The sequence below is a fragment of the Branchiostoma floridae genome, chromosome 7 (genome assembly GCF_000003815.2).
Source record: "Branchiostoma floridae strain S238N-H82 chromosome 7, Bfl_VNyyK, whole genome shotgun sequence".
NCBI lineage: Eukaryota > Metazoa > Chordata > Leptocardii > Amphioxiformes > Branchiostomatidae > Branchiostoma > Branchiostoma floridae.
The window spans coordinates 21162888-21176262 of record NC_049985.1 but is presented as its reverse complement, the minus strand read 5'-3'; the positions used below and the strand labels follow the sequence as shown (position 1 = coordinate 21176262).

General features: G+C 42.4%; 1 protein-coding gene across 2 annotated transcripts in view; it reads left to right on the top strand.

Annotated features, from left to right (window-relative positions):
• The first annotated feature begins 5690 nt into the window (after positions 1-5690).
• LOC118419583 (proton channel OtopLc-like) overlaps positions 5691-13375 on the top strand; it is a 14373-nt gene continuing 6688 nt past the window's right edge. For both annotated transcript variants that reach the window (XM_035826027.1, XM_035826026.1), the window contains exons 1-4: positions 5691-6028; positions 7646-7814; positions 12135-12270; positions 13013-13148. In XM_035826027.1, the coding sequence (XP_035681920.1) occupies positions 6019-6028; positions 7646-7814; positions 12135-12270; positions 13013-13148 (451 nt within the window). In that variant the 5' untranslated portion in view covers positions 5691-6018. The remainder of the gene's footprint in view (positions 6029-7645; positions 7815-12134; positions 12271-13012; positions 13149-13375) is intronic.

Genomic DNA, 13375 nt, shown 5'->3' with positions numbered 1-13375 from the left:
ACCAGTGCTGACGCGCTCTCAGCACTCGAAACGCCGGCTTCAGCGCTGGAGACCGAGTGCTGATGAACATTCAGCGCTGGATTTCCAGTGCTGACGAACATTCAGCACTGGAAAACGAGTGCTGACGAACATTCAGCACTGGAAACAGAGTGCTGAGAGATCGGGAGACTCTGAGATATACAGTAATTTGGAATTACGATACGTCCTTTGCTCTACTTAAGACATTGCTGGATTATAAACGTCACCTATCGTTATATTCTGCTCTATAACGCCTCTATAATGGTGTGCACAGTGTTCATTTGTCGACTACTTTACTTCCGTGGTGAATTTAACTATGTTAAAGAATTGACAAACACGAAACTCTATCATTCACAACAAAATGCTTAAACACCTCTTACACATATAAATATATCTACCTTTCAATTACACATGTACAACGAATAAAATACACAACTTTATACGAAGTTTTCTTGCGCGAAGTAACTTTAGTCAAATTTGCGTCCTTTTACTAGTACCGCTGTCAGTACTTTATAAAAAAATGTGCAATAAAGGTCTTCATTCATTCATTCATTCATTCATTTTATATGTTCCTTATACAGTATACATATATTCAATTACATAACAAATGGATAGCACAACTGCAATTTTCTTTGCACGAAATAACTTATTTTTCCTTCGAATTTACGTTGTACCCCTCTCAGCACTGGGAGATTCCAGTGCTGGAAGGACGTCAGCACTGGTTCACACATAGTTCCTGAGTCCTTAAAAGACGTCAGCACTCGTTTTCCAGTGCTGAAGATTTCATAGCACTGGTTTTCCAGTGCTGAAGTGTCCTCGAGCACTGGTAAATCCAGTGCGGAAGGCGAGGTTTTTGTATATCAGCACTCGGTTCCAGTGCTGAAGGCAGTTTCAGCACTGGGTAACCAGTGCTGAATGACCTTTGACCTGACCCGGCCCCGATATCCCCGGATTTCAGCACTGGTAACCGAGTGCTGACAGCAGTTCAGCACTGGAAAACGAGTGCTGACAGAAGTTCAGCACTGGAAAACGAGTGCTGAAAGAAATTCAGCACTGGAAAACCAGTGCTGAGGGAGTTTCAGCACTCGAACAAGGCCGATCAGCACTGGAAAACGAGTGCTGAAAGAATTTCGGAAGGCGAGGTTTTCGTAGACTTGCTTAGGTTTTGATACAGCAAGATAAAATACAAAATAGAAAGCCCGATAAAAACGACTAAAACAAACGTTTAAAAAATAGCCGGAGCCTAACCTCTGCTTGGAGAGTGACATGCCGCATTCCTTCACAGTATGACTGAGCATTATACGACCCCATTATAAATGTATCATCTTTAAACAGCGTCATGCATGTCTCCAGATGCCGTCAACACTTGGTCATGACTACTCTCCAAGCAGATGTTAGGCTCCGGCTGTTTTTTTTTTTTTTACGTTTTCTCTAGTCATTTTTATTTGGGTTTCTATTTTGTCATGTATCTTGTACATGTATTGTCAAAACCTGGCTGGCGGACTTCAAGAAACATGGCAAAATAGGAGCTGAAAATATAAAATCTGATGAAAACGACTAAAAAAACGCAAAGCAACAACAACCGGAGCCTTACCTCTGCTTTGAGAGTAGATCATGACTTAACTTCAGCATTTGGAAAATGAGTAAACACGGACCATATACCATCTTCTAGTTCCACTTTATTATCATTGCATATATTTTGTACCATACACCAAGGACGTACTAGGTTTTGCATACACGCGTGATATAAATCCCTGCAGGCCGATTTGAGCTATCGTGAATAAATAAAGGTTCAAACCAACAAACAAATATATAGATACGAAGTTACGAAAAAAAATCGAATAGAACACAGCGGGCATTCTCCTACGCAGAGGGGACAAAAGGAGTTTTGAGACGAATTTTTCCCCTCTACGTAGCCTGACAAAAGAATATGTATCATTGTATGTTGAAACTGGTAGCATGTAATTTCTAATTCCAGGTTTTAGTCAGGTCTGAATTGAAAAGAAGCAGTGGTGTGAAATGACAAAGGAAGTGTGTATGATTTACCACAGGGGGTAGCCTTCACGTGGAAATTATGATGAATAAACAATTCCTTTTGATTTCCCTCGAGCTCAAGTAACTCTCGCTCTTGTTGGTCCTTTGACATGGTCTTGGAAGTAAATTTCGTGACTACAGGACTTCTAGGTAGAGGTTGATTGGAAAGATAAAACTTAATTGGAAAGATTGAGACGGGTTTTTTTTTCAGAATGTATGACAGTAGCCGCCTAGATCAATTCATTTGGAGTACGACTACAGGGTAAGGTCTAGCTAAACACATTAGTATAGTCCTTGGTATAGTAGACTCTACGCTACAGTAGTCTTTGTCGTTCCACAGCAAAAAGTCCGATAAACACGCATGAAAGGGCGTATACTTGTATGTAAAAACAAGTTGGAACCTAACCTCTGCTTGAATAGTAGAATAGTCTAGCCAGTAGCCTAGCCTCCTTCGCAGTCTTTCAGGATTGCGGGGGCTGTTAATTTTTTTTTTTTTTTTTGTGGGGGGAGGTATTGTAAAGATACGAATCTCCGGCATAAAAACGTTCCAGTCTACAAAATTATAAAAAAAGGTGTCTGACTCAGTGAGAAGTAGTTGTGTACCTGAGGATCATTGAAGTCTATCTGGAACACCTGGCAGGTTTGTAAGACAGGAAAACCTTCCTTTACAATATGTACCCCCCCCCCCCCCTAAAAAAACGCATAAGCTTTTAGAGAGCTGTATTAAAGGGATGGCAAGATTCGGGAGCAAAGAAACCAAAGGAGACAAAAAAAAGGAATTAGGTGTTGATCATCACTATACGTAATTGTAAGTATAAACAATCCTGTCACAGCGAGGACATGGAAATCCTTTGGAGCATTCAGTCAGGCGTAACCAAGGACAGAGAACGACACATCGTCCTTGCTTGTTTTTCGTTCAGTCGGTTTTTAATCAGAAAGAGTTATTGAAATGGGTACGCCTGTTGACAACAGTCGGAGTTGTGAAAACCATATGTTGTAAATTTGTATCTGAGCACCAAGCAGATGTTTGGCTTATGACCGCTCTGTGATACATTTCCGTTCGTCTTATTATTATTTTAAGTAATATCATTTGTCATCTGTGTTGCAATTGTGATGTCAGACTAATCTCCAAGCAGATTCCTCCGGTGGCATAAAACAGTAACACAAGCTGGGGAAGGAGTTTAGCCGGCAGAGGAGTAAAGTTGGCCACCGCGGACAATTTTTACTGCTAAACCCCTTCCCCAGCTTAAGTTACTGTTTTATGCCACCGGAGGAATCTGCTTGGAGATTGATGTCAGACACACAAAATAAAAATGTTTTGGCCAGGGGCTGGTAGTAGTTTAGCTTTGGGAAAGAAGTAGAGCGGTTTCAACTGGAGCGAGACTCCTACCCAACCGATGAACTCTACTCTTCTTAGAGACTTAGCGTGATATGTAACGTTATATATCTACACTATTAGGTATACATTGATTGAATGTCTAACGGTGAAACAGTGGCGTTCAAGCCGACCACTGGTCAGTTCAACTGGGACGGACCTTTTGGCATAGGCGGGTTATGGATTGGTGTTGGGTAAGCTGGCGGGCCCAGGTTCGATTCCCACATCGGGAATTTATCCAATCTCGACCTTGGTGGTGAAAGCGTTGAGAAAACATATGCTTTGAGGCAAAATTGTTGCTCTGTGTACACACAGCTTAACCTAAACCTGACATCTACTTGGAGATTGCACCGAATAGTGGCAAGTAGATGTTGGAAAATTGCAATATTAGAGTTTCGTGACAAAAACTTGCAGCTGTAGTAGTCTCCACACATCTACTTGTAGATTAGTGACGGCATCGAACTTATAACATGGCAACTATCCCTCAGCCAATGGGAGCCCTTCAATTATTATTTTTATATCCACATAGTGCAGAAAAACTACTATGAAAAAAGTGCGGTACTAAGAAGAAAGTTTGTTACTGTGTTAAATTTACATAAATTAGAACATGGCCACTACCCCTCAGCCAATGGGAGCCCTTCAATTACTTTGGTTATATCCACATAGTCATAGTGCAGAAAAAGTGCTTCGCCTCGGGTGTTAAAGGAACCCCTTGTGGGTGGGGCAACCCCTAGTTTCACATAATCAAGCCTACCCTGGGAAAACGCAGACTCCTAACGAGGCACGCAATGTTTACCGATCCCTACAACACGCACTTCTCGAGCTGGTTTCCCAGGGTAAATCAAGCCACGCCCATCTTCTATCTATTACATAGTACCACACTACTTTTTCATAGTACAACACTTTATCTGCACCAGTGGTCGGCTAATTTGAAGCAGTGTCACTGACACAGTGCGAGGCAATTGCTTATGGGATTAGATGATTAAGGGTTGGAAAGCACAATTCAAAGGACCCCCCTTGTGGGTGGGGCAACCCCCATTTTCACATGATTAAGCCACGCCCATCTTCTATCTCTTACCAAGGCTGCAGTTCTGTTCTGAAGCCCAGATTTCCGGCAGGATGGATTAAAATAGGAAGTGATCATGGAAACTGTATACACACTTCCAAAGGATCCAGATGCACAGTTTAATCCTACAGTAGCCAAGGCTGTTGATGGTAAACATGGCTGTTTTGCTACAAGGCAAGTCATTTCACCACATATGAACTGAATGTATGAAAGGCAACCTAAGCAATATTACAGCATTAAAAGTGGAAATATTCCGAACATGGCAACATGTATGATATTAACATCTACCGCACTGTATTCCCACGTTTACATGATTATTTCATCATTTGAGCGGTTAAAAACGGCCCAGAGACAAGTGTGACTCATTCCTGCGCCCCTTTTAACGACTCAATTTATGAAATTATGATGTAAATGTGCTAAAACAGTGCATTAGATGTCAATATCATATAGGTTGCCTTATCCTGACTATTTCCACTTTCAACGATCTAATATTGCTTAGGTTGTCTTGAACATTTGAACCTGTTAATGTTACTAGCAAGGTTACCATCACAGATGAACTTACATTCAAGTATCAATGAGAGTTCTGTGTCTTCCATAAAATTTCCTTGCTCTGGCCCTAGAGCAGGGTATACAATTACGTCTCCTTTGAGATAAAACCTAGGCTATACGTGACAAATCAATGCCACACACCCAGTTAACGACCTCCCCCCTCCGGATAGCAGCCTGTACCACTATGGCCAAACTGATCCACTTATATGGATGACATACACTGTGCGCCACAAAACTGATGCGAACGTGTAAACAATCAGTTGAGAAATTTAAGACAAAAGTTGCCATCATCATTAAAAATCATATCTGGTCAGGACTATCGGAAAGGTTAACAAATAACTGAACAGACAAGATATGGTATAACAAACTGGGCACTCTTAATTTTTTGTTGTTGTTGTTGTTCTTTCACATCCTCCTTTTCGACTTTGCAATTGCATGACTTCTCTCAATCCGTTTCTCGATATCATTTTGCATTTTAAGTTCCAATATCATTTTGTATTTCTGGCAGCGTCCATTTTTTACAGCATGGTTGCACATTTTCTGTGTGTTGAGTTAGGGAAAAAATTATGTCAGCCATAGATTTGATTTACAATGGCCTACTAAGCGCAAACGAGTCGTGACATCTGCCTCCTCTGGCCTTCACTTCCCTGACTTCCACCAGTCAGGAATTTCCCGCCAAGTTTCAGGGATTTTCCCGCCACATGCAGGCGTGACTGAATTGGCTGGACGTGACTTTTCCCCGCTGTTTCAAACGATGGAAGCACCCAACAATGACAACAGACACTTCTGCACAACTGGGCCGGAGATTCGAGGAAATTGGTTGGAATTGCCAGCACGGTTCTTCCACTCAGGAATGTGAGGAAGTTTCCGGATTCCAGTCAGCTTTGCAGATACCGAAGTCAAGACACCGAACTGAGCTTGTGGTCTTCCAAAACTTTGATAGAGGTTCTCAACTTGTTCGCGTGCACTTCGGAGAATGAAGAAAGGTAAAAATGTCGCTGTGTAGTGTAACACTGGGTGGGTTTAAGTAGCGCTAACTGACCATGCCAAACGACTGTCAGGCTTTTGGCTCAGGCACTTAGGCTGCTAGTGTTGTGATCTTGAGGACCCGGGTTCGATTCCCAGATCGGTCAGGATATTTGTATATATAGTTTATTTCTGTTCTACTCGCCCTCTCTTGTTGTTTCAGTAGATAGGTTGATCTCCAAGCAGATATTGTACGATTTATGAATGTCTTGTCGCTTGCTTACTTACTACGTTACCTGAACTATGATATCTATACTCATAGAGGGGGGTCTGCATGTTCTTTTCCGTAAGGCGTAGACAGGTCTTTTTAATTTCCCGTGATTCGTAGGGAAGCTATTTTATTTTACGTAATTCGTAGTGAGGGTAAATCGTTGTCAGTACCCCCATGCAGACCCTCATAGAGGTGGGGTACTACGGGGTATACAAGCAAGCAAGAAGACGACCAAAAAGGGGTGTGGGTTCTATAAAGATGACTGAAAGGTTAACAATTTTTTTCACGAGTGTCAAGAATCTTTAATAGCAAGATAAAAGGTTGTAGTTGTTGTTTACCGACATCTTGGAAGGATCCTCTCACATCCCGGAAAGATCTGCAAAGAGAGATAAGAAGAATCTTGAAGTTTACTGATTTTTGAGAGTGATTCGAAGCAGATGTTTTGCCTCGCATGTTGGAGCCCGGGAGAGCTTTAGCGCGAGTCTGGGTGAGATAACAACAGTGGTATCCCACGATCTGTGCCGTGTGCTACTTGTACAGTAAACATCCTTGTGGTGTAAACGCGACGTTTTGTACTGCCGGCCTCAAGCTTTGGAACCGCTTTGCTGCTTGTGCAAGGAACTGGTATTTTTTGGGTGTCAACGTACACCGTCAGTCAGGGCATATTACTCCCTCATTTTTATTACGGCGAGTTGGGGATCCTTAAAGTGACTATCTTGTACGGTTGGTATTTTTTGTTTGTTTCACTTTCAGAATTTGTACAGTATTTCAGCCACCGTTGACTTCTGCACTATCTGGACCGTGGCTTAGGGACAGAATGATTTTGGCCAGGGCACACAGGGCCTCTTCTCCACGTTTTAAGACGTACAAAGGGCGTGTTCTTTGGCGCTGCTACTGCTGCAGTTGTAGTTGTCTGCTCGGTTTCTCTTGTTTTTAGCCTGAATCCAGACTGCTCCGTGAGCGTCATACACACGCAAGTTGAGCTTCTCGGCTCCAGGGCCAGCATGCCCCAAAGGAAATTTTGACTCCCGTGAGGCTGACGACCCTGGTGTTTTCTACTTCTCCACAAATCTTCTCTATGATCCACTATGCTACCTTGAGTGCCAGACTGTTTCCAGGTCCTTGGCTTTATCTAACGGAGGTCTGTTTTTGTGTCTGTGATAAAATTTCCTTCGGGTATGTTGGCCCCGAAGCAGATGAGCTGGTCTCTGTTTTGAATTTGATAGCTTCGGAAACAGTCTGGCATCCAGGCTATCTCTACGCCTTTCCTTGGCTACTATTATCTACGAGTATATTCTCATATTGTGTGAGTGAACCTGAGTGACCCTCATCCAGTAATAGCTTTGTTTTGGTTTCCTTTATCCAGGTCAGACTGCCGTGGTGAGCCCGCGGGACCCCGGCTCGACCCTGGATCGTATGAGGGACAACAACACTTGGACGGACCCGCCACCACGCCCGCCACCACCGCCGCCTCCACCGGCAGACGACACAAGCAGCATGGGGGACGTGGACGTGACGACGCCGCTTAGAGCGAGGTGAGTTCACGGTACCATGTTTACCGGGTTCACCCTAGGTGTGCAACAAAACAGCGAACTGTACACAGTTCGTGTGTGCGTGTGGTCTATGGTGACTAGACACAAAACAACAGAATAAGGGTAGTACTAGTAGCTTTGGACTTGTAGATCACGGGGCGAATCCACGATTTTAAAGATTTTTCGAGCCTACGATGCTGCCACTAGTTCTGTCGACTCGAAAGTATCAAGGGAAAACGTAATGAAATGGTAACGTTACATGGTATCCGTCGTTAAATTACTTAAATGGTACTAGGTTTTCCTTAAGCTAGAATTCGGGATTCTAGGTACGTTTTTAACTGTCATATTCCATGTTCGGGTCCATTGACGAGTATTATTATTAGACACTGACCACATGTGGGCACTACTTGAGTACGTGAAACTAGAGGCGTGAGGGCACCATACTGTGTCAACAAACGCAAGGCCACTTTTTTAGGACGCGGCAAGCGAAAATCCACATGTTAAACGCAGACACACATAACGTTATAAGCACATTTCTAGAAAAGGAATGCTTTAACTTGCAAGTTATTGTCGCGATTTTCTATAATAGTCTTGTGGTGCTTTACGTTGGTCTGTCGCCATAACAACACAACACAATCCACACACCCATTCTTGTGGACATCGTATCTTCACGTTATTCTCTGCATTTACGATATTTCTAGTTAGTGATATGAAACTACCACAAAAAACCAAATAATCTGGCTGTGCACTGGGTTTATTAAAAATTCTAAAGAAAACATTGAACGGTTATATTTGGAATTATTATTATACCCACGAAATGTATGTTTCTGTAATTTTGACGAAGTCCAAACGGATAAAGTTCAATATGCATTGAGGCCTTAGAAAATTACTTCTGGTTCTATTCAAACACACAAGCGAATACGATATATTGTTTTGGATTCCCAAAAGTTGTTTTCTTGAACTTGACACACGATTGTCCAAAACAATTAAGATTGGGGTCGAGTAACTCTGTATCGAGTAAAAAGAGTATAAGCAACAAATATTTGTTTGAGTTCATTAAAAATAAAAACAGGCGATTGTAGAAGCAATAAGGATTTTTTTTAATCTAGGAATTTTTGTATAATAAACTGTCGAAGACTGAATGACAGAACCGCTCAAGGTTGATATAGAGGCGCAGCTGAAATCACGGTCTTAGCCCGGGGCGACAACCGGGCAGCGGGGCGGCGGAACACGATCCTCGGCGGCATGCCGACCTCATGACCCGCTCTCATGGCCCTTAGGCTACGGTAACTTCATTTTGTGGTTGACGTGCAGTTGGTACTCAAAATTTGATGCTTGTGGGAAAATAAGAAATGTTGCACAGTGTAGGGAGATCCCATTGCACGGCTAAGCAATGCGGGTGTGAGTTTTGTATGGTGGTCTGGGGGTATCCTACCCAGAAAAGTTTAACGTGACTATTTCCTGCATTTTCAGTCGTAGTCAAATCAGATGAAATGTAATGACATAAATCTAACATTTTTACCACATTGGTTTCAGACTAGAGATAATTCCCCCGTGCTTAAAAAAAATAAAACACAGCGTATGGGTCCAAATTACTATTATTATTGGCCAATAACTCCTCTGCCGGCTAAACCCCTTACCATTTGCCACAGCAATATCGATGAACTTTATTGCTCGACATTTGTTCATGGTACAAAGTATGGCAACGACTGTTACACAAAGTACAGAATAGGTGTATAGAATAAGACTTAACATCCTAATTAACATAACAAGAAGGGCTAACACAAGTCGTGTGATATAGTGTTACAATCGAGTTGGGCTAATCATGAGTTTCATTACTCTTTCTAATAGCAAAGCAGTGTTTGATATATTTGCCTATCTTTGCATTTTGGGAGTTGTGACATCTAAAGATATATATACAAATCTGTCTGTAGCATCGAGGCCCTTGAAATCTGCTGTGCTGGATTCGAGAATTGTGAATAGCTCATTACGTAAAATAGCGTATCTAGAACAATATCTGCTTTGAGATTACAAATTACAGCATAGGGGATACAAAATCACAGCGCTCACAAGTTTGCATGCAAGCATGAACCGTCGGTCATGAATTCTCAATGGAGCTATCTTTGTATCTCCAGTTCCTTATCACTTGTTAGTTCATTGCACTGATAGTACCATGTCGTTTGTTGCTCAAACTAAATGTGATTTCAAGGATTGAAAAGAGCGCTTTGGTGTTTTCCATTGAATGGAAGTGACGTGGCCTTTGTTTTTAGGTCTCAATGGACCGCAGAGTGAAAACACATCAACAGACTTTTACAAGAGGGCAGAAATAGAACAAATCAACAAACGGTAAACGTAGGCATGCGAGCGGGTGACTGTCAGTCATAAACTGGAGTTACAAATTAAACAATACCAACAGCCGTCTGCCGGGTTGATCTCCAAGCAGATCCTACGGTAGCATAAGATACTATCCCAAGTTGCCAGAGAAGTGAAGCCGACCTAGTAGTGTGTATTTGCCCGTTTGACTTCCTTTGACCGGTTGTACTCCCTGGCAAACTTTGATACTATCTTATGGCACCGTAGGATCTGCTTGGAGATTACAACCGGATTTCTTGATTGCAAAAAAGGTCGACGAAATGATCCCTAAAATGAAATCGCCAGTATCTTTGCCGAAAACAGAAATCTAAGTCTACCTGTTTTCGACGTTTTTAGGCTTTCTATGTTTGTATCGTTTTACCCATGTTTCCTGGGGAACTGACAAGTAAAAAATGGTACAAAATATGCTGTTTTCCTGTTGTGCAACGCCAGCTTTAAAACTAAGACTGTGAAGTCAAACACGCCATGCTCAGATGAAACGTAACAAGCTTTTTTAAGTGTCGTGTACGTGAAAGAGCGTAGAACGTCCACGATCTGTGCCGTGACGGCTAGACAGCTGGATCATCAGGACATGTGTGTTTAGCGTTGTTTATTCTCGCGGGTTAATTGGGAAGACTCTGCATCTGTCTGAAGCAGACAGCTGGTGGTCTATGGGGAGCAGAGGGGCGTGAGGGTCTGTACTAGGCTCTCCGAGCAGATGCTTGAGTAGCCTCCTTCACAGGCGTGTCTGTGGGCCTTGGCGTAACTATTTTCAACCGGGGCGCTGGGGGCCCGTACAAGCTTCCTTGTAGATACTGCAAATGCATTGAAGTTCGCTGGGATTTACGCGGTGGTGCTAAGTTCGCGGTATCACCATGTACTGTAGTCCGTTACCACCAGGGAAAAATGCTCGCGGTGGTTTAAAATTCGCGGTGAAAGTTTCTGCATATTTCTTTCCCGGCATATTTTTGTTTTCTTTCCCGGCGTATTCCCGGTTAAAAAACGCGTATCAGAAAAAAAAAAAAAAAGTTACACAAAGGCCCCCAGAGACGCCTGTGAAGGAGGCTAATACTTGAGTGTATCACCGTAAGGCCACGCTAAATTGAATTTATGGATGACATCCGCGAGCGCATTACTTTCGCCGGTCTCAATATGATTAAACTATTGCAACATGTGAAAGAAACGAATGTTGATAAAAAAAATATTGAGTAAATAAAGACCTAATTTTGCGTAAATAACAAGTAAATGCTATAACCCCACTGTGGCAAATGATTGGAATTTCTTACTCATTATACGAATGAGGACCTCATTTGCATAAATTATCAGAAAATGTGATGAAAAACTTCCTTCTAAACATAGATTGTGTTCGTTTGTTATCTAGGTGGAGGAGATGATTAACTGATATAATCTTTGCAAATGAGGAGCGTATTTGCATGATTGATGACAATTCTATACGCCAATTGTAAAGGTGTAATCGGTTTGGCGAAGGTATGAGGTCGTGGAACTTTCGTTGTGATATGCGGTTTTTGATTCGGTCTCTAGGCAACCCATAGCCCCACTCTCCAATGTCACTGTCAGTATGTTTTTGTGTGGGTTTAGCACGTACGATTAAACCGTTCTTGAACAAAGGCTTTGTTCAAGAACGCCACCCGCCATCCGACTTTCCCATTAAAAACGAACTCCTGTCAACATTGACATTGGCTAACAGCCAAGAACAGCTCGAAGGTCGGCATTTAACAACTTCGAAGAAAGTGATGCAAAGTGTACCTTTGTTATAGTTTCTCAAACTTAATTATCTTTCTCCCGGATGACCTGAATACAAAGCACCGTATTGCACATTTCTTATTTCTTACACTTCATATTTTATATTTCTACAATTACAATTAAGTTGCAAGTATACAGTAGTATGCAGTAAGAGTAATATGTTGTGATGATGATGATATGCAGCAATACCTTTCAACCGTTCTCCAGTGAAGGCCAGGTGGATCACGTGACGTATTACGCCCTGGGGTTCTGTGGAATGTACGGCATGTTACTGGTTGTCATAGGAACGGTCCTGCCAATCAGCGAGTTCATCACGGAGGACGTCGTCCAACCACATGTCGACGTAAGCACGCCTTTGTCTCTGTCTGTTATACATATATTCGTTGCATTGACCATTCCATGGCTTTTATACGGCCCTGGCTTAACGGTCTGTGATCTATCCCTCTCGCTGTGTTAACGTTCTGCAGCTATCAGCCAATCAGACACTCACCCTCCTGAAGTTTGGGAAAACGCTACCATCCAATCACATTGCCTCTTCACCACAGATGGAGACGTGATTGGCTAGTAAAATTCCCTCAAGCAAGTTGTGGGGAATTACCTGATTGGCTGACAGCTGACCAACACTACTAATACTAACACATGAACGAACATAATGTGTCTAGAAAAAATGATAACTTTATGTCTTGTTTTATGCAGTATCCTATCTAGTCTCTACCAGACTCCATAAGTCTCTGGCAAAACCGTAGAAATGGAACACATAGAGGAGTAAACCGGCCAGGGAAGTTAGTCGGCTAGGGAACAGCGCGCGACCCTTAGGTTTTCCAGCAACTATGGAGTCTGGTGGAGACTATGTCCTGTATAATGTTATGCAAAAGAGAAGTGGGGCTTTAACAATGTGAAATACACTATGCCGCCATATTTTCTATCATGTTAGACTAGTATACTGATGTAAGTAGTTTGTAGTTGTTAGTTATACATAATTTGCCTTACATTGTACCTATTACAATCGTTGTGCAATTAACTTGACTTGACTATCCAGGTACGGTGTTAAGTCTTATATAATTATCTTTGTTGTTCTCGTACAGAGCTTGCTAGCGTTCCTGTGCATAACGGGATGTGTATGGCTAGCAGCAGTGTTCCTGTCCAGGTGTAAAGCCGGCAGGTGTCCCAAGGAAAACAGCACGGACGACTTCAACATGTTCCTCAAATGTGGCCTCGTGGGTAAGTCAACTTTACCAAAAGCCAATTATCACCTACATGTAAAATGGAGGAACTGCAGCAGAGTTTCTGTTTTCTATCTGTTGCCTGGATACGTTATGGTTAGGGGTGGGTACCGGTACAAAAAAATCAAGTCCAGGTACGGTCAAGGTCCAGAGGATCAGGTCCAGGTCCTGACCTGAACCTGGACCTACCGGTGATTATTTGTGAAAACTTGTCACAACACTAAA